The following is a 27,555-nucleotide window of genomic DNA, read 5'->3' on the forward strand; positions in this document are numbered from 1 at the left end:
AACACTCACAGAACAAGTTACTTGCAATCCAAGGTTTTACTGTACATGCTATCCTTCATTATCCTTAAGTAGAAAAATAATAGGAGCTCCTGGGTGGCTCAGTCGGTTAAGCGTCAGACTCCAGCTCAGGTCATGATCTCATGGTCTCTGGGTTCGAGCCCGCATCGGGCTCTCAGATGACAGCTTAGAGCCTGGAGCCTGCTTTGGTTCTCTGTCTCCCTATCTGCCCTTCCCCTTCTCATGCTCTGTCACTCACTTGCTCTCTCTGTCTCTCAAAAATAAATAAATAAACTTTAAAAAATGTTTTAAGAAAAATAATAATTATCATCTGTTTATTCATCTCATGTTAATATTGAAAGGTTTTTGTCATGTTATTCAAGGAGCACACACAGGAGAGAACCTTAGTACTTTTCATAAAGCTGATGGGAGGCACTGGGGAGGAGGTTGTCTGCAGACAGGGTCCATGACAGCAGCAAGACATCTCTTTACCTTCTTTATTAGTAAATCTTCCATGCATATAGGAGTCAGGGTCATGGGTAAACTTTGGTGCTTTTACCCACATAATCATCCCAGCAGAAACTCTGTCATTGCTCTTACAGAGCTCTGAATATTCATTAGTTTTTCATAATCCCAAATATTCCAATTTTCACTTGTTCCTGAAATTTATAACCTTGATTATCAGTATTTAACATTTATCTTTCTACTTTATTTATATTAAGGATAATTAAGTTTTCAAGATTTTAATAGCATAGAATGTAGTTATAAATGAGATGCCACGAATAAATTTTTGTTAGTAATTTTTAACTGCAAATATAATAGCCTGATTACCTAAGATGCACTAAGTGAGAAGCCTGTGATTTCAGAAGGCCATAAATTCCAAGGACTGAGCTCGTTGACTCTTTTGATTCCTACTATTCCAAATGGTACATATGACACTTTTATAAACAGTGACCTTCACTTAAATACAGTCTTTCCCTACTCTATACTGAATATTGTAAAGGCCCAAAATAAAAATTTGGTAGGTTTGGGAAATGCTTTCTCCAAATGTAGTCCTTTTTTTTAAAGTTGTGATTTAAATTCTAGTTTTAAATATTAGTAATATTTAAATATTAGGGTAATACTCACTTCAGGTGTACAATATAGTACAATATAGTGATTCAACACTTTTATATATCACTCAGTGCTCATCACAACAAGTGCACTCTTTAATCCCCATTACTTAACCTATCCCCCACCTAGCTCCCCTCTGGTAACCATTAGTTTATTCTCTGCAGTTAAGAGTCTGTTTCTTGGTTTGCCTCTCTCTTTTTTCACCTTGAGATCATTTGTTTCTTACATTCTGCATCAAAGTGAAATCATATGGAATTTGTCTTTCTCTGACTTACTTTGCTTAGCATAATACTCTTTAGCTCCATGCACATCATTGCAAATGGCAAGCTTTCATTCTTTCTTTACGGCTGAGTAATATTCTATTGTGTATATACACATCTTCTTTATCCATTCATCAGTCAGTGGACACTTACTTTGGCTGTTTCCATGATTTGGCTATTGTGAATATTAAGTTATTTATTGACAGATACTAGTTTAACCTGCTGCTATTGTAGATAATGCTGTTATAAACATAGGGGTGCATATATCTTTGAATTAGTATTTTTGTATCCTTTGGGTAAATACCTAGTAGTGCAATTGCTGGACCGTAGGGTAGTTCTATTTTTAACTTTTTGAGGAACCTCCATACTGTTTTCCAGAGTGGCTGCACCAGTTTGGATTCCCACCAACAATGCAAGAGGGTTCTCCTTTCCCCACATCCTCACCAACAAGAATCTTGTGCTGTTGACTTTAGCCATCCAAATGTTCTCTTGAAGTACTACCTGCAAAGAAGTCAAAGATGATTTTATTTTAGTAATGTGATTTAAGCCTTTTGTAGAGATACTAATAAAAATTCATTTCCTGGGGGGAAAACGGCAACAGAAACACTAAATGGCAAATAAGTAGCATATATTTTAAATTGAAATAATAATTCAGAAGGGTATATTATTGTTTTAATCTTTTACTATGTAGGGCAAAAAGAAAAAAGAAATAGAGCTATATTTTTTATTTATTTATTTATTTTTTATTGAGATAGAGTACGAGTGGGGGCGGGAGGCAGAGGGAGAGAAAGAATCTTAAGCTCCTATGCTTAGCATAGAGCTTGACACAGGCCTTGATCCCACAATTGACTTGAGCCAAAATCAAAGGTTTGGATGTTTAACCAACTGAGCCACCCAGATACCCTTGGTTGTTTTTGTTTTTGTTTTTTAATGAATTACTATTTGATATCTGTGCTAGCCAGAAGTCAAATTATGAATACTTTGTTTGGACACATCAGTATACCTTTTCCCTGTTCCCTTTGAAGTAGTAGTCCACATGAATTGCTTCTGCCGATGAAATAAGAGTTAAAGAGTGAAACCTTTCATGGCTGTGTAAGTTTCTTTGTATTCTCTTCCTCCTGGTTTAGTAATCTTCAAAGCAATTGAGGTGGGGTCTCCACCAAACTGGGTCCCTAAATGACTATGATGAGTAGCACTTCCCTTTGTGACCTACATTAGACAGATAGTGTTAGTAAGCAATATGCCTCTGTTATATTAAGCCACTGAAATTTAGGGATTATTCATTACTACTGCAGAACTGAACCTATCCTAATTGGTAACAATGCGTTTTTCAATAGAATTCAGTTGTAAGACACTTGATTACAGTGAATATTAAATTATTTATTGACAGATATGGTTTTAACCTGCTGCTAGTCTCTTATTTTGTCATTTGACTTTCCATAATTTTTTTTTTTAAGATTTTAAGTAATCTCTATACCCAGTGTGGGTCCTGAACCCACAACCCCGAGATGAAGAGTTGCATACTCTACCGATTTGAAGAGTTGCAGGCACCACTTTTTGACTTTCCATAAATTTATGTTAATGGAATAAGAACCATGTGTGTTTATAAATCAACTTGTGTGATTCTTCCAATGGATGTTGAACATAGAATTCACCTTTGAAGTTTAACTACTGTAGATCTGTGAGCCACTTTATAAATTGCTACTGGAAATACAGTAAAACCTTGGATTGCGAGTAACTTGTTCTGCAAGTGTTCCACAAGATGAGAAAACATTTCTAATAAATTTTAATGTGATAAATGATGCCTTGCAATATGAGTAGTACGTGACGTCAGTGTCACATGACCAGAAATGAGCCAGTGGTTCTCTCTCTCTCTCTCTCTCACTCGCTTGCTGCGGGATTGTGGGTGCTCATCGATGCAATGTCACATTTCCTCAAAATCCTCTAAAGGAGGCAAAAACTAGTGTCATTGGATAGGTTTCTTGTTAAAGTTGCACAAAAAGAAAAAGAGTCCATTGAGCCAATTGAGCCGATAGCAGTGATTCTGTTATTGATAGTGAAAGTCATCCTACACAATAACCCACCTCTCACACCAACCATGAAGGTTTTCAAAGGTAACTGCAGGCTAATTTGTTTATTTTTCTTTATTATTTTGTATTCTATTCCAGTATTGTAGTCATTTTTATATGGATATTTTTGGGTTGTGAAATGAATCATCTGAATTTCCATTATTTCTTATTGATACACAAGTGCTTTGGATTACAAGGATGTTTCGGGAACAAATTATGCTCTCAAACCAAGGTTTTACTGTAAGTGAAAACTAACTGACTAAATGTGCCTTCATTAATAGTAACACTGTTAATATAATTTCAGAGCACTTTACATTTTCAAAGCACATCCTCTCATTTGATTCTTAACTACAGTCTTGTGAAAAAAGCAGGACAAGTTTAATTACTATTAACATCCATTTTACAAGTGGGGAAGCTGCTACAAAGCCATTTGCTTTAAGCCATATAGCCTATAGGCAACAGAATTAGAATGTCACCTTCTGGCTGATCTTTCAACTATTTGTTTTTGTTTTTCCTATCTTCTTATTAGGATCAATTATATATACAGCCATTAGGTGGGAGGAGTGGGGAGGGGGTGAGGAGTTTTCATTTACTTCATCTTTTTATTCCCAAACAATTCTGTCAGAAATATAAAATTATCCAAAGCAGATAAATACGTTATATTCTCAAGTTGTGTGTTTCTAGGAATTGTCCATATCATCTAGGTTATCCAGTTTATTGGCATATAGTGGTTGATAGTTTTAATTGCATCTTTTTGTCAGTCTGGTTAAAGGTTTCTCAATTTTGCTAAGTTTTTCAAAGTACTATTTGTTTTCATTGATTCTCTTTTTTGTTATTGTTCTCTGTTTCATTTATGTTTACTCTAGTCATTATTATCCTTAATTTTGCCAGCTTTAGATTTAGTTTGCTCTTTTTCTAATTCCTTGAGGTATAACATTAGGTTATTAATTAGAGATCTTTCTTCTTTTGTAATGTTATAAATTCCCCTTAAACACTGTCTTCTCTGTGAGGGGGGGGGTGTCTTGATCGGATGGGGGAGTGGCAGTTGGATGGTGGGGGTGGGTGCTCGCGGCAGGAGCAGTGAAACAGTTCACCAAGGCAGAACAAGAGAGGGAAACATTTATTGAATACACTACTTACTAGGGAGCAGCAGGCAGGACAGCAAAGGAGAGGCTGTCATGGAGGAGGCCGTGGTGAGGGTCCACAGTTACAGGGAGGAGTAAAGGAGCAAGGGGATGCATGGAATTTTCCCTTTTTTGTAATCTTAGGAACTGTGCTTGGTTGTAATTGGTCAGGTAGGGCCTATGGCTATTTTGAGGTGGGTTACTTAATGAGCCTGTTTGCTTTTAGCTAAGTGGTAGTCGCCGTGGGCCTTTGCCTTGCTCAGGTTTCTGTTGCTCAAGCCTGTTGTCCAAAACCAGCCTCTACATTCTCTGTATCTTAGAAGTTTTGTGTGTTGTTTTTTCATTTTCACTCATCAATAAGTAAGGGAAATTTTCTTTTTAAAAAAATTTTTTTTTTCAACGTTTATTTATTTTGGGGACAGAGAGAGACAGAGCATGAACGGAGGAGGGGCAGAGAGAGAGGGAGACACAGAATCGGAAACAGGCTCCAGGCTCTGAGCCATCAGCCCAGAGCCTGACGCGGGGCTTGAACTCACGGACCGCGAGATCGTGACCTGGCTGAAGTCGGACGCTTAACCGACTGCGCCACCCAGGCGCCCCAAGTAAGGGAAATTTTCTAATTTCCCTTTTGATATCTTTTTTGACCCATTGCTTAAGGGTATATTGTTTAATTTCCACATATTCTTGTATTTTGTATTTTCCTTCTTCTATTGATTTCTAGCTTCATTCCATTGTGGTTGGAGAGGATGCTTTGTATGATTTGAGTTTTCTAAAATTTACTGAGACTAACATATGCTATGGCATAACACATGTTCTATCCTTGAGAGTGTTCCATGTGCATTAAAAAGAATATGTATGTATAGTCTCTCCCTAACTTTTCCCTCCCAGGTTTTAGGTGGTCTATCTTATGTCTCATCTGTAACTTTTTCCCTCAAGTAGAGATGAGTACCTTGTGTTGGTCCTTCAGGTAGCTCCCAGACAGGATGGAACAGACCAACACAATGATTTGCTTATAATGTCTGCTCTGGAACAGGAACCATGGCTCCATACGGGGAGGTGGGCTGCGGATCAGGGGAGGGTATGGGGCAAGGGCAAGTAAACATGCCACAAAGCTTTCCTGCTGTTTCTAGGTTGCCTTTTTCTTGATTCAGCATTCCCTTGGTTGGTGTAAACCTTTAGCTACTTTCCAGAGTTCTGACAAAGTTGGTTCTGACAGTTTTTGCTTGTTTTCAGTGTTTCTGTGGAGGAATGGAAGTCTGGAACTGCCTTCTCCACCATATTCCTCATGTCCCGGATATCACTTTCTGGATAGTCTTTATCAGGTTTCTGTTACCTCTCTTAGTAGGGCAATATCTGTGATCTTGGGGAAATTGGAGCTTCTCTGAGCTTTGATTTGCTTTTTATAAATTGAAGATACTCTCCTTTCCTCCCCTGTTTCCTCCTTCACTGGGTTCTTGTGAAGATCAAAGGAGAAATTGAACATGAAAGTATTTTTGTAAAGTTAATTTAATTGTATAATCTGTTGATGTGGAACCTGATCAGTGGCTTATTTTCTTTTGTTATTGAAATATGAATCATCAAAAACCATCAAGTAGAAATAAGTAAACTGGGAGCTCTGTGAATCTATTCCACATATTTTGTCAGCAAATTATGGTTACTGCAGAACATGCATATTTTTTGGATCACTGAAGACTAAAATGCTTGCCCTTGAGCAAAGAAAGAAAAGGAAGCAAACTAAGGGAAAACTCATATCACTAAACTTCTTTTGGTCTTTTGTAATCAAATCTGAGTTTAAATATTGCTAGTTACCTAGACTATTAAAGCATAAGTTGATTAAAATGCTGTGTAGTTTTCTGCATCTTAGACATCATTCTTAATTTTCTTTATTTCTTTATACTTGTGTAAATTTCCATTTTCTGGACACAAGACCCAAAGACATTCTGTCAACCACTGGAAAGTATTATTCTCTTAGAGGAAAACACAATAGGATTGAGACTATGGGCTGTAGACATATTTGTACCGTCTGATTGTAGTGTGTTATTGCTTTTGTTGTTTAAAAGACTCTGTATGCACATTAAGAGCATGATGTATTTTTTGGAGAAAAACATACCCTTACATTATTTTTCTACTTAGTGTACTTCTATTATAATGCAGCAGTGTTAAACATCTTTATTACATAATTGCTACAGTACTTTAATGTTTGACATTTCATGGTCTTGATTGTTTTATGTAATATAATCTTATGTAGAAATACAGAATTATTCCTTAGACATACTTTACTATATTCAATCCCTGAATATTTCTAGTGTATGTTAAGTGATTTGCCATCCTCTTGAAGAACTCCCCTCACTCGTGCATTCTTGTTTTATAGCTAATTAAATGTTTGGGTTTTATATATATTCACTATAACACATTGACAGACATTTCAATAGATTTACATTATATGGGAGTCCATTCTATTGATTTAAGCATACTATGCCATTTTTAAAACATTAAATTTGAGAGCTAAAGCTGAACTAAAGTTTCTTGTTTAGATAGTATCTGAAGTGTTTGCCCAAATTAGCCAACATGTAGCCATTTTTTAACTTTGCAGGATATATTTGTTTATATAAGCATAAAACCTGATTTTCTCCTGATTCCTTAAGAATTACAAAATTCCGTAAGAATTACAAAGCTACAAATTGTCCAAATTCTGGTAAGCCAGACACTTCAATTTTGGTTTCTAGAACTAATAATTTTCTGTGAGAAATTATCTCTGGTTTTCTGACTAGTACTGGGAACCATTTTATTTTCTTAACAATTCATGGAAAAATATATAAGGAAGACTCAGAGTGTTCACACAAAACATAGCTATTAAGGAGTTTAGTTAAGTCTTTGTTCACTGTAAGGGAATAAATGTTTAGAAAATTCTTACTGTAAACATGATTATAACAGTTTCCCAAACCCAATAAAATAAATATTTGGTCAGCTAATGAAAAATTCAGTCAGTGCAATTAAGCAGCTAATGTGAAGACATGAATCAGAGTTTCAAAGCTACTAAGTACCACTTACTATCATCATGTAGGCTCAAGTGCTTTCACTCATCAAGTCTCAGCAGTGTACTTTCTTGTTCAAGGTAAACTTCATTAGGAGTAAGGATATTTCCAAATTATAGCCTCCCACTGTGATCAGAAAGGTGTTTTTGCAATAGGTAGCACTTTAATTTTTAAAAATCCATCTTCTGAGTCTATAATGTGTAATAACAAAACTTTTTATGTAAGATAGCAGTCAGGTGCTTTGACCTCTGTTTAGAGCTCTTTGTCGAGAAAAAGACAGTGGATTTTTATATGGAGGGATTCTAAAAATAATTTAAATAAGAGTCAAGATCACACGAGTGTTTTTAGGTTTCAATTATATTGTGACAGTATATGACATTTACATACAGAGAGTAGTTGGAAATTTAAAAAAATACATGGAATGTTAAATTTGTTCTGAGTACAGCTGAAGAAACTCATGCAACTGAGCAGATTGGAGCTACTCAGGAATCATTTTGTGCATGTCCATTGCTGACTTCTCTCCTTTCCCACAATGGCTTTCCCAGATCACCACTCTTAAATCTCACTCCCACTTGCCCTCTTTTACATTTAGCAGCTAATCTTTCAACCCGCTACATAGAGAAAATGTAAGTATGAACTTACTGTCTCAAAAGCCACACCCTAACTATAAACTTATCTTTGCAGCCATGGTTAACTCTTTTATGTCCCTCCTTAGAGGCCAGGGGACCTATCGTGCATCTGAGGCTGATCCTGCTATCTCTGTTCTGGGGCTGCTTTGCCCTTCAGCTCTGGGATAGCACACCATCAAGTTGGTCTCTACCCCTCTTTCTGATCTTCTCTTCTGCCCTGAGACTTTAATTTGCCACATGAACATATTCAAATTTCTGTCTTGAAACAACATATTCATCACTTCATCAATCCTGAATCTTCCTCTAACTACTGCAAAGAAGTTTTATGCTTGCTATCTCTACTTCCTTATTTCTGATTAATTTCCTAAACTTAGTACAACTCGACTTTTATTTAGAATCTGATTTTGCTCATTCTCCATTTGACTTCCCAATTACAAAATTTGGTGGATTTCTTGTCTTTATCTTATTTTACCTCTTGTGTCTCAAACTGTGTCTTTCATTTGCTTTGTGACACTACTGCCTTTTAGTTTTCTTTCATCTCCTCTCAGTTCTCCTTAAAAAAATTTTTTTTTGGTGAACTCTTCCTTCTCTCCTAATAAAGTTGTTATTATACAACGTTCTTCATTGATCTTTTAGTCTCATTCAGTATTGAGTACCTGCTGTGTGCTGGGCTGTGTCGTAGGCACTTCTTGTACGTTGTTCTTGGTCATTTACAACAACTCTGAACAGCCACGTAACTTTGAGTCTATTACTAAGGGGTAGTCAGGATTTAACACCAAATCAGTTTGATTCTAAAGCTATATTATAATGTTTTTCAAACTTTTTAAAGAAACAGAATAGTTAAAAAAAAATCTTACTTAGGTCCTCAAAATCTAAAACAGATGCTTTATAAAAAGTGTGTTACAGTTGAGGTGACAGGTCCAGCTTGGCCCTCCTCCCCATTCTGCCCTCAATGATGCCCTAAAGGCACTTACTCAGAACCCAAGGACTCTGGGAAAGTCTGTTAAAAACGTACAGTGATTTAGATTAAGTCCTAAGCCTGTATTAATTTTCCTTGTTTTAAACTCTGATTTCCAACTCCATCTTTCTACCTGTGTGTTTGACAAGTACCTATTTTTTTTTTTTTTTTTATATCCCCAGTGGGAATTGGCTTCTTTGTGAAACCTCCTCTAACTATTGTACATCCTGTTGTGGTGAAACTTGGCTAGCCTAGCCAAACTTGGGAGTTGTTAAAGATTTCTTCTTGCTTCTATCTCACCTGTAATTAGATAATTAAGGTCCTTAGGGTCAGAGCCCCTAGAGGTGCTCATAGTCATTTACTTTGCTTTCTTTTCATCCTCTCTTTCTTCCAATCCATCTTTCATACAAAGATTTCTACAGTTCCGTTCAGATTGCATTACTCATCTACTAACATTTTCATATGTGTCCTTTATTTTTAAAAATATTCAAGGCATATAAGGCCCTTCAAATTCTTCTCCTTTCTAGAATACCCTCTTTGCCTCTTTATCTGCATGGCAAATTATTATTCTCCCTTCATATATCAACGTCTGTCTTCTGCACTCTCCTTTCTTGAGGCTTCTAGGTCTCTTATATTTAAAAATTGCTCATTTTCCTGTCTTTCTTCACACTAGACTTTGAGCTACTTGGGAAGAGAGACTGTTTTCTCGTTTAGCACCTAGCATAATACTGGTACATAGTAAATTTTCAAGACATGTTCATTGAATAGATTAATAAAAATTTTTAACCATTGTCTGGAATCAGCTACTTTATCTGTTTTATCTGTTAATGAGGCAGTGAGATGAGATGGTTTCCAATGTTCCCTTCCAGTTTTAGGAATCTGCATATTTTTTCCTTGCTGTACTATTTATACTGTCTACACACTATTGTCATTTATTTTATAAAACATTTAAAATTTATTTTCAGTTTTATTTTATAAAACATCTAAAATTTATTTTCAGTAACCACATGTAGGATTGATTAATCTTAAGTGCATCTTAAAAGGATGGGGTATTATCCCCTTGGTATTTATTTTATATCATTTCAGTTAAAATTTTTCCTATCTTTAGTTCTAATAATACATTAGTTTTTACAAATGGAGATCAATTAGGGACAAAATTTATCATGAATAATTTTAGTCTGGATTTGGCTTCTTGTTCACTTTTTGCTGACACATACCCAAAGTATGATCCAGAGATGAGAAGACTGGTTTATTTTATAAACTTTGGAATGGCAGGTAGAAATACATTCTTTCCCCAAAAGGTAGAATTCAAGAAAACAGTATAGTTCTTTTCTTTCTTTTAACCTTTTAAGATAATAAAATAAGTCTAAGTTTTTAACTATAAAGAATTTTTATAATATTGAAGCACATTCTGTAAATTTAAACTTTTAAAAACTTCTCATTTTCAAAACAAGTCATATGTAACTGATTAGAATGTGTTTTTATTTAAAATATTATACCAGCATGTGCAGAGTCATAACGCATTGCCAAAAAATGTAGTCTGGAAGCAAAACAGAAAACTGAAAATAATGCTATAATTTTTTAAATAAGAGGAAAATATTTTCTTTACACATGAAGGTTTTGGACCAAATGGTATTTAACCAACTAACTGACTATTAAAGCATTCTATTGAAGAAAAGCTTCATTTTTGGTAAAACTGATTGCATTAGTATATTACTTATGATAATGAGCATGGATTATTTTTTTCCCAAAGCAATGCTGTGATTTAGCTTTTGGAAGAAAGTGCAACTTTTCTGTGGGCTTAAGTATCAAAAATGCTTCTTAAAAACTTCAAATTATTATGCATTAAACCAGGACTCTTGGAGCTTTTTCAGATTTTACTGCTTATAGTCACCGGGCCCTTGAGTAGATATTTTATGAACCTGTTTTTACATGCTAGAAAATAGAATTTTTCATAATTAGGAGAAAACATCAGGTATTTTATCCCCTTGACTTTGTCTTTGCTTGTTATTGTTTGCTTTAGAGATTTATCTAAGTTATTGACATGATTCAGATTCCAGTGTATGAAATAGAGCTTTTGAGAAGGTGCTTTGAATGGAAAAATAAATATCTTACAAAAGATCTTGCTTTGGGTGGGTCTAGTTCTGTTTGAATTTCTTGTTTTTCTTTGCCTTCATAGCTATATTCCATTATATTACATATCTTTAAGCATAAAATTGGTTAACACACTGAGAGGTTAGCTTTGAGACAGACGATGATAAAATCTCAAGGCAATTTTCAAATATACGTATTTAAGAAAATACTCATATTGGGGCGCCTGGGTGGCAACTCTTGATTTCAGCTCAGGTCATGATCACAGGGTCATGGGATCCATGTTGGGCTCCATGCTGAGCATGGAGCCTGCTTAAAATACTTTCTTTCTCTCCCTTTCCTTCTCCCCCCGACTCTCTCTCTCTAAAATAAAATTTATAAAAAAGTACTCATCTGTGTTTCTATTAAAGGAAAAGAAAATACTCGTTTATGTTTAAAGTCATTTTACACTATGCATTATGTCCCATTTCTGTTATTATTATAGGCACCTTCTGATTTCCAGGAAATCTTTTTATATTCCTCAGTGACTGATATGCAGTCTGTCTTCCATTCAGCTGTCTTCCTTTGCAGCTTTATAATTTGTGGTGATAACTCTTTTCATGTCCTCTGTATTTTTATTTGCCATCTTTTATGACCATTCTTTAGGTCTGTATCTTAACTAACCAGAATTTTTATGTAATTAAAAAAAATTGTGTATTCTCTGCTTATATAAGGATGATTTTTTTTTTTAAGTAATGACTGTTTAATGAGTAGATATTTATCTTGCTATCAAGAAACTTACCTGACAAGGGAACATGTGAGGTTTATAAATAGTTATGGTACTTACGAGGGAGGTAAAGATAAAGTGCTATGCAAATTCAGGGGAGCAAATAAGTTATTCTACCTGGGCAATCCAGAGGGGGTGGAATCTAAGAAAACTGTTAAGTATTTCAAACCGAGAGAGGTACAGGGAGTAACCAGAATTAACAAATGTTATTTTCAGAAGTCTAAAGGTTAAATCTTTTTTTTTTTTTTTGAACAAAATAAACACTTCATCAGGCTTAACCTTACACTTCGTCTTGTCTTTTCCCTGTTGTTATTGTTACCAGTTTGTGGTAGTAATGGTAGTGGCAGTGGGTTTTTTCTCATCTTTATTCCTTACATACCGCTCTTCCCATTGGGATTTAATTTTCTTCTTGAAATATCCGGTAGTGGTTCTTTCCATTTGTCTCCTTTTTAGCTCTACATTCTACCTTCTTTGTGTTTTCCTCCCATAATTTTCCACTCACTAATTTTTTCCTCCGTCTCTGGATAACCAGCTGCCTAACTTGTCCATTGAGACTTTTATTCTAAGAATTCCTGTTTCACTTTTTTTTTTTTTTAAAGAAAATGCTTGTTCTTTTCCTACTTTTGATTTCTTGTCTTATGGCATCTATTTCTTTACTCATTTCTTCTACCATGAGATAAATTTTTTTCAGTTCCTCTTAGCTGTGTGTCTGGGTGTGATAGTCCTGTCATTGATCGTGTTTTCTGACTCTTTAATAAATGAGGCTCATTCCATTCTTTTTTTTTTTTTTTTTAACTGTGAACTTCTTTTTAGTGGGTGTTATATTCCTAGGAGCCTTCCTTGGATTGTGAAGGCATACTGATAAAGAGATTTTTTTTTTTGCTTCAGCCAAACTCCTGTTGGCTTCACTGAATCTGGAGGTATTGTTTTTAATTTCTTGGAGATGGAACAGACTTGGATATTGTGATTTTTTATGTGTGATTCTTTTCTACCCATGTCCCTAGACTTTCTTGTGACTATTTCAGGCCAGTGAGCAGAATATTCCTACAAGTTGTTTTATAGGTGATCTTCTGAACTTAAGGCTCTGCTCATGCTCTGATTTTTGAGCTCCTGAATAATTTCTGGCACCTGAGAGTTTCTTTTCTTGCCTTTTTTTTTTCCCTTAAGGTTTATTTATCTTGAGAGAGAGAGAGAGGTGTGGGGGTGGGGGAGAGGCAGATAGAGAGGGAGAGAGAATCCTCCTCTGACAGCATAGAACCTGACATAGAGCTCAAACTCACAAACCATGAGATCATGACCTCAGCCAAAATCAAGAGTTGGACTCTTACCTGACTGAGCCATCCAGGCACCCCTCTTTTCTTGCTTTTAAGCTTAGTTTATTTTACTTTTTTTGTTTGCTATACTGAATATAACATTTCTGTGTTGCACAGTTAAGCTTCTCATGTCTTTGTTCAGAATTAAGAGATTGACATTTGTAGCATGGCTTTGGAAGACGGACAATGGTGAGGGCATTCCAAGATAATGAAATAGCATGAGCAGAGATATGGAGTGAGTAGTTATGAGGCTTTCATAGAGAAAAACTGAAAACCTCATGGTTGGCTTACATTCAGGGTACATGGAGATTATTAATAAGAAATATGTTTAGAAAGGTGGGTTGGAATCAAGTGCAGTAAGCCTTGAATGGTAGGCTAAGGAATTTGGACTTTATTCTACATATAGCAGGCAGCCAGTGCATGTCTATTTGTATGAGAGTGATGCAGAGCTTTGCCTTAGGAAGATTAGTTTGATAACCATGAATAGATTGGAATGGAGAGAACATACTAGAAATAGGGTAACCGATTGAGAGAGTATTAACTGTAGGCCATGAAAGAGGTTAAAAAAAAAAAAGAGCTAAGATTAGGTAACAGCAGCAATGAAGATGATGTGAGAAGTAAATAGATGTTTGTAGAGAGATACTGTGATGTAGATTTCTCATTGGTATGCAGGGGGAAGAGGATTCAAGATGACTCTAGAAGTATGTTGAAACTATTAAGAAACACAGACACAGGGCTAGGTTTGTAAAGGAAGATGAGTTCAGTTATGAAAATTTAAATTTGTAGTTCCAGTGGGACACCGAGTATGAAAGGCCACTCAAGCAGATAAAAATGCTTGGGCTATAACTAAGAAAGAAGGGCAAAAGACCAAAAGATAAGATTTGTAGGTTTAGTACGACAGAGTTGATAAATGAAGTCAGACATTTCAGAGATAGAGTCAAGAATAGGAGAAGACTTGGGGTGCCTGGATGGCTCAGTCAGTTAAGCACTCAACTTCAGCTAAGGTCATGGTCTTGCGGTTGGTGGGTTCGAGCCCTGCATTGAGCTCTGTGCTGACAGCTCAGAGCCTGGAGCCTACTTCAGTCTGTGTGTCTCTCTCTATCTCTGCCCCTCCCCTGCTCAAACTCTGTCTCTCTCTGTCTCTCAAAAATGAATAAAAGTTAAAAAAAAATTAAAAAAAAAGAATAGGAGAAGACGATGCCATCATAGCTGCAGAGGGGACTCGTGGAAATTGCAGTGTCTGTAGCAGGAGGTGCCTGCAGGGTTGTGGGGTGGTGGGCTTGGTCTCTCCCTGCATGCGGCTCTGCTCCAGCCCAAGCCATGCTTCGGGAGCCCGCTGAGGGGTGTGAGCCAGGATCCTTCCAAGTTACTGATGAGCAGGAATAAAATTGGAGGACCAGACAAAACTGATAGAATATGCTCCATGCCTAAGGAAAAGCAACACACTGTAAGTGCAGGAAACATAACAAGCTTTCAAACCATGCAAAAGAAAGAAACTTAGGCAAAATGACAAGACAGAGGAATTCTTCACAAAAGAAAGGTCAAGACTAAATCATAGCCAGGGACTTGCTCAAAACAGATATAAGCAATATATCTGAACAAGAATTTAGAACAACAGTCATGAGACTACTAGCTGGGCTTGAAAAAAGCATAGAAGGCACCAGAGAAATCGTTGCTGCTGAGATAAAAGACTAAAAACTAGCCAGGCTGAAATGAAAAATGCTGTAACTGAGGTGCAAAACCAACTGGATATAGTCACAGTGAGGACTGAAGAAGCAGAGGATACACACACACACACACACACACACACACACACACACACACACACACACTGGAATATTATTCAGCCATCAAAAACGAAATCTTGATGTTTGCAATCACACAGATGGAACTAGAATGTATTATGCTAAGTGAAATAAGTCAATCAGAGAAAGACAAATACCGTAGATTTCACTCGTATGTGGAATTTAAGAAACAAAACAGATGAATATATGGGATGGGGGAAGAGGAGAGAGGGAAACAAACCACACTAACGATAGAGAACAAACTGAGGGTTGATGGAGGTAGGTAGGTGGGGGATATACTAGATGGGTGATGGGTACTAAGGAGAGCACCTGTGATGAGTACCAGATGTTGAATGTAAGTGATAAATCACTGAATTCTACTCCTGAAACCAATATTGCACTGTGTTAACTAACTGAAATTTAAATAATAGCAAAAAAAGAATAGGAGAAGGTACGAGGTAAACCAAGAAGGACGAGGTAAACCAAGAAGAAAACTAGTAATTAGGAGCCAAGTGGAAAAGAGAAATTTGAGGAATCCTGTGTGAAAGCAGTAGGAGTGTGGTCCAAATTATAGACATTCTTATGGAAATCACAAGCTAAGAGCATTTTATAGCTGGAGGCTGTCTCCAGATAAAGAGAGGTAGAGGAAGATGTTGTGGGGGATGAGAACAGAGAAATGTCCATTCAATGGTGATGAGAGTCAAAATGCAGGATATTAGAGTGGAAATAATGTAGCAATTTAACTTTTGAAATAAAACGTACTAGAGTGTGCTAGTATTTGTGAAATACAGATCTGTGCATATATGTTTATGTATATATAAATGTATTATATATATATTTTATATATACAAATTTCCCCATTTGTCTTTTAATATGAAGGTATTGGCATCCTTGGGTTATTCTATTGTCCTGTGATAAAAGATGAACAAGCAGGACTACTCCTTATCTTTTTTTTTTTAACGTTTATTTATTTTTGAGACAGAGAGAGACAGAGCATGAACAAGGGAGGGGCAGAGAGAGAGGGAGACACAGAATCTGAAACAGGCTCCAGGCTCTGAGCTGTCAGCCCAGAGCCCGACGCGGGGCTCGAACTCACATATCGCGAGATCGTGACCTGAGCCGAAGTCGGCCGCTTAACCGACTGAGCCACCCAGGCGCCCCTACTCCTTATCTTTTGACTAATGTAAAAAATATAAACAAAACCTCCACTTGAATCTTTATAATTAGGGTACAATGAAAGGGGAACAGAGAGGGCAAAACTATTAAATATTGTTGAAATAGATGTGGGAAGAGACAGGAAGGTCACAGAGTTGGGAAAGGAGAGGTACATATTAATTAGCAGAAAGTAAAGCACTTTGGAAATTTGGGCTATTGTGAGAGTATACTTTGTATTAATAGTATCAAAGAGAATATGTAGGATGGTCAGGGATATATACTTTATTGAATATCTGTTCTTTGCCAGATGTAATATACACATTTTCTTGTTTAATCCTCAAAAAAATACTATGAAGAGGTATTGCCTCCTTGTTTCTTTTACCGATGAGGAAATAAGGATCAGAAAAATTAAAGCACTTTCCAAATCATGTTTGTAATTGTTCAAGGAGAGATTCAAACCTAAGTGTATGTTTCCAAAGTCTTTGTCCTTTCTACTAAACCATGATGTCTTTATGTATTAATGTGGTGGTACAGTGAAGAAAAGGGAAATGATACAGGAGAGAGGACTAAGGTTGTTTATATTTAATTTAGACAGTGCACTTAACAAAAACCCACACCAGTGGGGACAGTTCTGCAAATTTAGGGGGTGCTTAACTAACTAACATTGGACAGAGAGAAGAGTTGGATTTGGTTTATCCATCTAGGCTATTCCCTTAATATTAGCTACAGAAGGCTCAGTATGTTTCATTCTGAAGTCAAATGCTCTACCACTGAGCTATGCCCCCTAGTATGTTTCATTCTGGTAAAGAAATACAAATCTACAGCAGCATTATGGGGAATATTCTAGATTATCAGGAATTTGGCTGAGGTCTCCTTGACCACTTAACCAATTTCATCTGCCACTTTGTTTTTGCTGCTTTAGTAGATCAGCTTTTTAACCATTACTTAGGCTTGCTGTTCAGATGTGTATTCTTCAAAGGGTTCTTTGCAGATAAATCTGATTTTACTAACTTTCCCTATCTTAAATTAATGTATTCACCTTGCTCATAAACCAGAGTCCACTAAAACAGTACAGAGAACAATATGAATATAACATATTGCAGTGTTAAACATATTTTAAGATAAATTATTATAATTAACATGAATTATTGCAAATGGAATCAAAGTAGTAATATTTTATGAAACTAAGGCCAACTAAGAATGGTTGGTTTTACATGCAGATGGTGTACTGGATTAATGGCTATGCTCTTTGCACTACTTTTTAAAAAATATTTCATACATAGAAAAAATATATGGTACATAATTTTACAGAGTAATAATAAAACAATTGCTGAATTTTTTCCATTCTTTTTAAAAAATTATTTATTTTGAGAGAGAGAGACAGAGGGGGAGGGGCAGAGAGAGAGAGGAAGAGAGAGAATCCCAAGCAGGCTCAGCACTGTTAGCACAGAGACTGATGTGGGGCTCAGACCCACAAACCAGGAGATCATTACCTGAGCTGAGATCAAGAGTCAGATCCTCAACCGACTGAGCCACCCATGTGCCCCTTTAATTTTTTTTAAAGTTTATTTATTTTGAGAAAACTAGGACACAGAGAGAGAGAGAGAGAGAGAGAGAGAGAGAGAGAGAGAGAGAGAGAGAGAGAGGAGAGAGGAGAGAGAGAATCCCAAGCAGACTCTGTGCTGTTAGTGCAGAACCAGATGCAGGGCTCGATCCCATGAACAGGGAGATCATGACCTGAGCTGAAATCAAGAGTTGGGTGTCTGGCTATGCCACCAAAGTACCCCTAATTTTTTTCCATTCTCATTGCTTCTCCCTCCTCCTTCAGGTTCTGTATTTTGAATTCCACTCATTAACTTAGGAGATGGAGCATAACCAATGCTGTAGAAGTCCTCTCTGCATGCATTCTTCTTCTCTTTATTGTTGTCCCACCTCAAATCAGAGATTCAGTCACCCTGAAACTGCTGATTATCATTTACTTGCTTTGTTTACAGTCTGGTCATATCTATACATTCCATGTGTACTTTGCATTTCTGAGCTTTATATGAATGAACTGTGCTCTACATATTTTCTGTAACTTGCTTTTTGTCTTTGCTTTTACTTAGCATTGTTTATGAAAGTCAGCAGTGTTGATACATGCGTGAAGCTGTATATCCTTTGTTTCCACTGCTGTACTCTGTTCTACTGTGTAAGTAACAATTTGCCCATTCTTCTGTCAGTGGATATTTCAGTTGTTTCTTTTGTTCTTTTGCTATAAGAAACATTACTGCTATAAATACCATGAAGAGGCCCTATATGGAGAAATCTAATAGGTTTCACATCTCTGTCTCTGCCATTATTCTTAAAATTACAAGAAGGAGTCAGACACAAGTAGCAGGTTCTAACACCTTTCCAAGTGGCTTAACCTTCCTTGATTCTACCTTCTTTGAAAGTCTAGGGGAAGAGAGTGCATAAGGCATTAGTATGGAGTGGCAACATTTACCACACCTGAACACACCCTTCACTTCAAAAAATATTAGCTTCTGTATTAGTGAGGTTGTCTAGAGAAATAGAACCAGTAGGAGGGAGAGAGGGAGGGAGAGAGAGAGAGGGAGATAAAAGAGATTTATTATAAGTATCAGCTCATGTGATTATGGAGGCTGAGAAGGCCCATGATCTGCTGCCTGCAAGCTGGAGATTCAGGAAAGCTAGTGGTGTAGTTCAAAGGCCTAAGAGAGAACCAATGGTGTAGGTGCCAGATCAAGTCTAGATGCCAGTCTGGAGCTTTCAGAACAAGAGAAGATCGATGTTCCAGCTCAGTCATCCATAGGAAATTCAGTCTTTCTCCACTTTTTTTTTTTTTTAATTTTTTTTTTCAACGTTTATTTTTTTGGGGACAGAGAGAGACAGAGCATGAACGGGGGAGGGGCAGAGAGAGAGGGAGACACAGAATCGGAAACAGGCTCCAGGCTCTGAGCCATCAGCCCAGAGCCCGACGTGGGGCTCGAACTCACGGACCGCGAGATCGTGACCTGGCTGAAGTCGGACGCTTAACCGACTGCTCCACCCAGGCGCCCCTCTCCGCTTTTTTGTTATTCTCAGGTCGTCAACAGATTGGATAATACCTACTCCTGTTGGGTAGTTCACCAGTTTAAATGCTCATCTCTTCCAGACACACTCAGAAATAATGATTTACCAGATAATCTGAGCATCCTGTGGCCCACTCAACGTAATTTTATGTTTACACATAAAATTCACCACCATTTGTTTTTGTTTTTGTTTTTTGGCATATTATATATATGTTGTTGTTCTCTAGGCCTCTGCCTTAGGCGCTCTCTTCTCTCATTCTTTCCTGTCTCCTTAAATATTAGCATCTACCTGATGGTTTCAGATACCATCTAAATAGTGATGACTCCCAAATTGTTACCTTCATTCTATAATTTTCTTCTTAGCACTTGGCGCATATATCCAGCTGCTATATCCACTCATGTGTCTGTTCTATAATCACTTCAGACTTAACTCCAAAATTAAATGAATGATCTTTCCCTTCCCTTCTCTCCCACTCCAATTTGTTTCTCTTCCAGTTTTCCATTGCCTCTGTGAGGGCACATTCCCTGTTCCACATGACTAGATAGCTGGAAGTTGACTTTGACACCAGTTTCTCCTCCCCTCTTCTCTTGCTCCCATATCCACTCACTCAGTTGGCTTTGAAATATCTCTTAAACCAGTCCTTTTTTTTTTTTTTTTTTTTTTTTTGGTTATTACCACTGCTACCACCCTAATTTAGGTGCCATGATCTTAAGCCTGGAATAGAGAAACATTCTTCTTAGGAGTCTCTCTCTAATTGAGTCCTGCTTTTTTCCCATCCATTGTACAGTCAAAGTAGCTTAAATACCCAGGTTCCTAACAGTAACTTTTCAGTGGCTCCCATTGCCCTTTGAATAAAATTCACAGTTATTAGCATTTCCTATAAGGTCTTCTTTTGGATAATTTCTGCCAGCATCTCCAGCCTCATGTTGACCTGGAGCCACCTTTCCCCCATGTTCTCAATATGATGCCTTGCTGCTACATTCTTCCTGCACTGGATTGCTGCTCTATTCCTCTTGCCTTGCTAATAACTAACTCTTCCTCATCCTCTGGGTCTGAATCTGACTGTCCTTTCCTTAGGGAGACCTTTTCTGAACTTGTTCATACTGGCTTCCTTTTAATCTACACTGATAGAGCCCTGACTTTCTCATTCATAATATTCATTATTTAACATATTTTTTTCTCTGCTGAATTATAAGGTCCATGAGAATATGGAGTCTGCTCTCTGTTTTATTCTCAGAGTTGCTTCAATACCTGGCATATAGTAGGCACTCAGTAATTTGTTTTAATTTTTTGAAGAAGGAATACACTGCATACATATAAATTTCTGCATTTTGTCTGTCCCACCTTTGGGGAAAAATTACCATCCTGGTTGTATAAAGTTATGATGAAACATCTGGTACACGTCTGTTACACGGAATTCACAGTAAGAAATTACATTAAATAAGCCAGAATGAGGCACTAGAATTTTTAGGAACTTATCAGAAATTAGGGGCTCCTGGGTGGCTCTGTCACTTAAGCATCCAACTATTGATTTTGGCTCAGGTCATGATCTCATGGTTTGTGAGGTCAAGCCCCATGCTGGGCTCTATGCTGATAGTGTAGAGCCTGTTTGGGATTCTCTCTCTCAATCCCTCCCCTGCTCAGTGTCTCTTTCTCTATCAAAAATAAATTAAAAAAAAAAAGGAAAATCAGAAACTAGGATATTTGTTTTTATTATCTCTACTATATTTTCACCACAGAAGTGACACCTGTCCCTCACTGGGACATACAAAATCTATATATGATTTGTTATTTTTATGACTGATATGATTTGTTATTTTTAGATTTTTCATGAAACTTTGCCTTCCCTTCTCTCCTCTGGTTATTTTGAATAAATTCATAGGAATGATGTTTTAAGAATCAGTAAGTAAACCATTTTCCTGCTTAATCTCATTTAAGCATTTAGAATAATACTGAAATTAGCTAAACATATTATAACTGAGATAAACATCTTCTTACTTTGAGGAGTATATTTAAGATTTATCAAAAATCATTTGATATATATGGCCATCCTTTATTATCTGTTTTCATGGCTCTATTCGAGTATATCTCATAGCACCTGATTCCTGAGATACTCTTGTATTTATCTGTATTCTACAGATGGAATCTATCCTTAGCGTTCTATCATTTGATATATCCAGAACTACCAACAAAAATTGATCATAGAATATGTTACACTTAAATAGCTATATCTTTTATGTGTTCAGTCACTTACATTCAAATCAAGGAAGTGTTCCTTTCACTTTGTAGTTACATTAACTTTCAGTAACAGCTACCCTGTCCTAAAAATGCCTAGTGTGTTATTTGATAGCATTAAATTGCACACTTTACTTTTAGTTATAATTCAGAAAGGCTTATTTGAGCAATCTGTATTCAGCTGTACACTTGGGCACCATGTGGCTTTTAATTTCTAAATCTGAGCTTTGCTGTTCACATGGTCTAAATGTCTGGGATAAATTGGTTACTAGATTTCTAAGTGTATAGTATAAATCTGAAAATAGCTTTAATAGTTAGTTTATTCAATTTGTGTTCTCACATGCAGGTTAGATAATGAAGTGAAGAGTAGTATCATGATTATGGAAGTTTGTTATATTTTGGCTGGAGTTCATGAAGCTTTGTGTTTTTATAATCAAACTGCCCTCAGAATTATGGACAGTAGTTCTGACTTGGATTGCTTTCCTCATTTATGTTAGAATATATGATTGTCAGTTTCCCTCTGTAGACAGTTTGTCTGTTATTCTGACATCATGGTTGGGTTAGGGCACCTAAGCACTAATTTCAGTTTTCAGAATGTTGCTGCTTTTTAGTGATAATTGAGTACACTATTGCTCTGATTGTTTTTAAACCTATTGAGATAGACTTCAGGTTGTTCATGTAAATCTTTTATAGCCTTGGCTGAATTTCTTATAAGAGCTCTTGGTCTCGACAGCTGAGATCAGCTGGTTAATGTCTCTTAATGGCACTTAGATTTGAATTTTGTAGGCTGGGAGGCAGAAATACTTGGAACTGGTCTGTTTGATGCATAGTGCCTTTAAATTCAGGTTCAAAAATGGGCCCACTTGTGAAAAGAAGGTCTTAGGCTCTATAGTTCACCCCCTTTCTTAGGAAAGGGAAACACTATAGAGTTAAAAACTTGGACTTTTCTTTTTTTTAACTGCCCATTGGGCCTGGTAATTTGAGGTAAAGGAAACTAATATGAACTTCACATTTTAATTTCAATTTAAATTTCAAGATTCTTTGATTCTCTAGAGCCAAAGTGTTTCAAGGGTTTTCATGAGGAGGTTATGACTGGAGGGGAAGAGTGCTGCCTCTCGGTCTTGAGTGACAGCCCCTGCCCTCTGCCCCTAGCTGAGGACTCAAAGCATTGTTGAATAGCACTAAAATGAGCTGAGTCCAAGACTTTAGCCAGATGGTCGATATAGGGCTTTTAAAGGAAGGGAAATAGTAAAAGAGTAATCTCAGAGGAACTCTCTTATGTTAAAGGACTGAGTAAATGAAGTCTTTCTGAAGCTAAGTGTAAATTATACCACCTTCTTTGGGAGTAGAAGCTGCTAAATGTAACAGAAGAAAATGACAGTGTAGGAAATCAAAGTTCAGGAACAAACTTTCAAGTGTGGTTTTTGATTGCTTAATCCTTTCTTACTCCTCTCACAGGATCCACTGCCTCCTTTTCCTCCCCCTCCTCCAAAGTCTGTTTGAAAGGGATTTTGATGGGTAATGGCAAAGGAAAGCAACTTTAGACACAGTATAAATTAGGGCACAAGATGCCCTTTGTACAGGAATTATCTTAGACATGCTTTTGAAAGCATACTTTTTTTTAGTCTTATTAAGAAAATAATCAAAGGTATGATTTTTAAAGCTTTGAGTTTAGTCTGCTTTCAGTAAAAATAAGGTATAGATACCAAAGTAAGCAAACCTCTTTTTTTCTTTCCTGGTTTCTGCTTATAAGATTTACAGGTATTTAAAATAAACCCATGAAAAACAGAAATACTGTCCTGGGATTGGCTAAATAGTCAGAGCAATTACCTCCAGGCTCCAAAATCCAACTGAGCTTGACTTTTAGAAATAAATTTGGCTAAGACTTCTTCCTCATTCTGTTATATAAAGGTGTACATGAAATGATACTGACCTTTGCCAGAAACCCCAGGAATCCTATTCAGTGATGTACTTGTAATGGTCATGAAAGAATTAAAACAACACAGATGGGGATTAATGTGAAAAAGCAGGCAAAATGCTAAATTCTCATTGTGTGGTTTCAGCGTGTCAGATCCTTTACAATACTTTGGTGTACCACAATAATTAAAGGGTTTAAGAACGTTAAGTTAAAATACCTAGAAAATAAAAGCCCACAGTTGAGTACCAAGAATGAATTATGGTTTTTTTTTTTTTTTTAAATTGGAATTAATGTAAGTTGCCATGGTGAAAATAGATTGAAATATTTAACAGTAACTATTTTGTGTAGCCCTAGAGATCAAAAACAGTAATGTAAATAACCAGGTCTTTAAAGAACTATACTCACAGACATGTTTAATGTAAATGATTGCTAGAAGGGAAGTGTATTTTCTTCAGTGCTATGCAAAGAAATTTTAATTGACTTGATTTTGGCAGTAAGAATCTACAACTTAGCATTAATAACTAAAATTTTAAAATGTTTGTTCATTGCTCTGGATTATGACTGTTCAAGAAATCCTATTTTCGAACACTAATTAATCATTTTAAATAAACTTTTTTTACACATTTATGGCATCAATGAGTATGACTGTTTATTACATTTTACCTATAAAATGTTGAACTGTTTTATATACTCTTTATGGAAACAGTGCACGGTCATAAATTAAAAGATGCAACTGTTTTGGATATTTTACTGGTGGTCCTGTGTTTTCCTGCCAGCAGTGCAGCTGTTTCAGGTTTCTCAGGATAACATATAAAAAGCTGTATGTACACTTCAAGTTAATGCTTGAATTGCCAAGCCAGAAATGGTATGACTCAACTTTCCCAGAAGCAAGTTGTACCAAAATGTGATGAATCAAAACAACTAGTTGCACAGCGGTTTCTATTACAGCTATGAAAACCAATTCTCTTCATGATAGTTGGCTTCTTAAGGTTGACAGACATTCTCCAGTGGTACCTGAATTTTGCCAGGAGAGAACAGCCACTGGATCGAAGACTGTCCTTTTCTTTTGAGGGTCTGAGGAAAGGAAGGTTAATATAGTAGTGTCTGGTATATGGATAAAACTTACCTGAAACTTGTATCAGGAATGGAACATTTCATTTCCAAGATACTTGTAAAAATATTACTTATTTGTGTGATGGTTTTTGAGATCTCAGTGGAGAGAAATGGATTTTATGCTGTTCCAGGTTGATTTTTAGACTTCGGAGGTGACTTATCTAATTTACATCATTTCTGATGCATCACAGTCTTAACAGTGGACATTTTATTGTGTCCTGGGGTGACATAAGCAGATATTTCGTCTGTCCATGTGGTAGGTTTGGTGGGTGAATCCCTGTTTAAATCCCATGGGACATAAGGTTCTATCAGGAGTTTGACAATGACTGTTTAATAACAGCCTCGAAAGTGGGATATGTTCACCAACGTACAGAAGACGGATACAGGGAGAAAATATTAGAACTTTGGTTGAAATATTTTTATCTCCTTTGAATATTCATATGTATTTTATAATATCCTTCTATATTAGTATGTTATATAATTATTCACTATATATTAATGCATTAAGTATATAATTTATAAATAAGTATACAAATATTGGAAATGCATGCTCAAATATTTTTACTGCTATAAATATACTATCAAAAAGTTTGTAGATCATTGCTCAGTAAATATTACCTTTCTCCTTCTGCTTTCCCCTTTCACCCTTGGCAGAGAAGCAAAGAATTGAGTTAACACCTTGATTTGTGGTAGTGTGAATAAATTATAGCCAATTCCAGGAGCTTATGTTGCGTCTTACTTTGGCCACTTTTTCTCTTTGGCCTCTTATATTGCCATATATTTTTTAATCACACAACCTTATTAAACATGGATACAAATGAAAAACAGACTTGTTATTATGTTAGAAATAATAAGTTGCTCATGCATCAAGACTTTGACACACAGGAAGTTTGAATGAATGAGTAGAAAAGTTTCCAAGTTATTAAAATGTTCTGGTACCTGATTTATTCATTTGCCATACCCGTAATTCTAAGGTGGGTGAAGCTCCTTTACTTCCTGAGGCCTGAAGAAACAATGTGGTTTCTTAAACTAGGCATTAAAGCAAAGCTGGAAATATTTGTTTTCCAACGATGCTGTTAGTCATGCTAACAAGTTGACCTTCTTTGTCTAGGATTGTCCCATATTTTAGGCTTGTTTGTCTACCTTTACCAAGGTAGAGAGTTTTAATTGCTAAATAATATATGTATGATTGGAGAAAAGTGGTTTCTGTTACACTGTCTTTTGAGACAGTTCAAAAGACTTCTGTATTTACTAATTGGGACATTCTGTTGAAATCAGGCTTTCAGAGATTTCTCATGTGAGGAAGGAGACAATATATTTTTGTAATACTGAAGTAAATTTGAAGTAATTAGTATATTTTTCAACCCTCCTTCATTTAAGTATTTGTTTCAGAATACATTTATGCAAAACATTCAATATTTATGTAAAATATTAATACAATAGTATTATGATACCATGTATTGATTTATTAAGAGTATGCCAGAGGAGAATAGCAGTGAGGTACCCAAACAATAGCCAACAAGACAAGTAATTTCTAAAAATTGGGAACAGTGAAGGATGCCTGGGTGGCTCTGTCCTCTAAGCACCTGACTCTTGATTTTTGGCTCAGGTCATCATCTCACAGGGTTCCTGAGATCCAGCCCGGTGTCATCGGGCTCTGCGCTGTCACCCTGAGCCTGCTTGGGACTCTCTCTCCCACCCTCTCTCTGCCCCTCCCCTGTGTGTGCTCTCTAATAAGTAAACATTTAAAAATTGGGAACAGTGGGCATTTTAATAGCCAGTATTATTTTTGAAACCTCCTTGAGAGCTGTTTTAAGATCTTAATGTAATTTGCTTTACAATAAACTCAACAATTAAACGAGTTTAGGCGCTCTCTATATATAGTTGGTGAGTTCCCTTTTAAAAAATAGTAATGCATTTAGAATGTCTGAACATTTCAGTCTCAGAATTCCTCTTTAAAATTTGCATCAGTTTTACTATTGCTTTAAAAAATGTTACCAATTTATATATGCTTTCTATATCAATGCTACACTTTTCGTTTTGTTTTAGGTATTTAAACCACGTCAGAGCTGCCTCTCCACAGGATCTCGCTGGAGGCTATACTTCTTCTCTGGCTTGTCACAGAGCGCTACAGGATGCATTCAGTGGGCTTTTCTGGCAGCCCAGTTAACCTTTATTTCTTCTTTATAAGATTTGGACCTTGGAGCCGAACCAGGGAACTAGCAAAAGTAAAGCAGACTTGTAAAAGTATAGCCAAATGCAGCTGCACCACAACAGTCCCACCACATTAGCAGCTGTGTTAAAGTATTTATAAGAGAAAATTTCAGAACTAAGCGGAGTAATATAGTGGACAAATATATGTGAAAAAGATTTATTTTTTACTTATATTTTTCTGAGAGGGATTGAAGCTGTAAACTTCATCTGATGGAAGATATGAATAATTCACCTATGTATGCTTGAGGTTGACAGACTTGTAAAATCTTTTTAAAAATAAAGCTAGACTTTATATTAAGTTTTGTGGTTTTTCTCTTATTACAGTGTTTTACTTGAACACATTTTAAAATGCCATTTTGAATACGACATTTAGTGTTAATATCCAAGTCTATTATTTCTTCTCATAAAATGTTCCTTCCCCCCTTCCCCCAATGTTCTTAATACTAGTCCAGACAAGTGGATATATTTCCTTCTACCAGCAGGTTGTGGCAAGTAAAACTTGACCTATGATAATGCCGTTCTCTCAATTTTAAGGACTCAGTGCCTGTTTTGAGCAGTGGAAAGTGAGACAACCTCGATCAAGGTATTATAGTTCCCAGCTGTGAGCCACACTTAGGATAAACCAGATGAGAGTATTAACCTGCTTTAATGACAAATTCAAAGAAATAAGTTAATAAAATTTAATACCTAAATGGCACCTTTCACTTCAAAT

At 36.3% G+C, this 27,555-nt stretch overlaps 1 protein-coding gene across 2 annotated transcripts in view; it reads left to right on the top strand.

Annotated features, from left to right (window-relative positions):
* MNAT1 (MNAT1 component of CDK activating kinase) overlaps positions 1-27,141 on the top strand; it is a 224,797-nt gene extending 197,656 nt beyond the window's left edge. For both annotated transcript variants that reach the window (XM_019833090.3, XM_045060006.1), the window contains exon 8: positions 26,679-27,141. In XM_019833090.3, the coding sequence (XP_019688649.1) occupies positions 26,679-26,799 (121 nt within the window). In that variant the 3' untranslated portion in view covers positions 26,800-27,141. The remainder of the gene's footprint in view (positions 1-26,678) is intronic.
* Positions 27,142-27,555: the final 414 nt, after the last annotated feature.

This window comes from Felis catus, chromosome B3 (genome assembly GCF_018350175.1).
Source record: "Felis catus isolate Fca126 chromosome B3, F.catus_Fca126_mat1.0, whole genome shotgun sequence".
NCBI lineage: Eukaryota > Metazoa > Chordata > Mammalia > Carnivora > Felidae > Felis > Felis catus.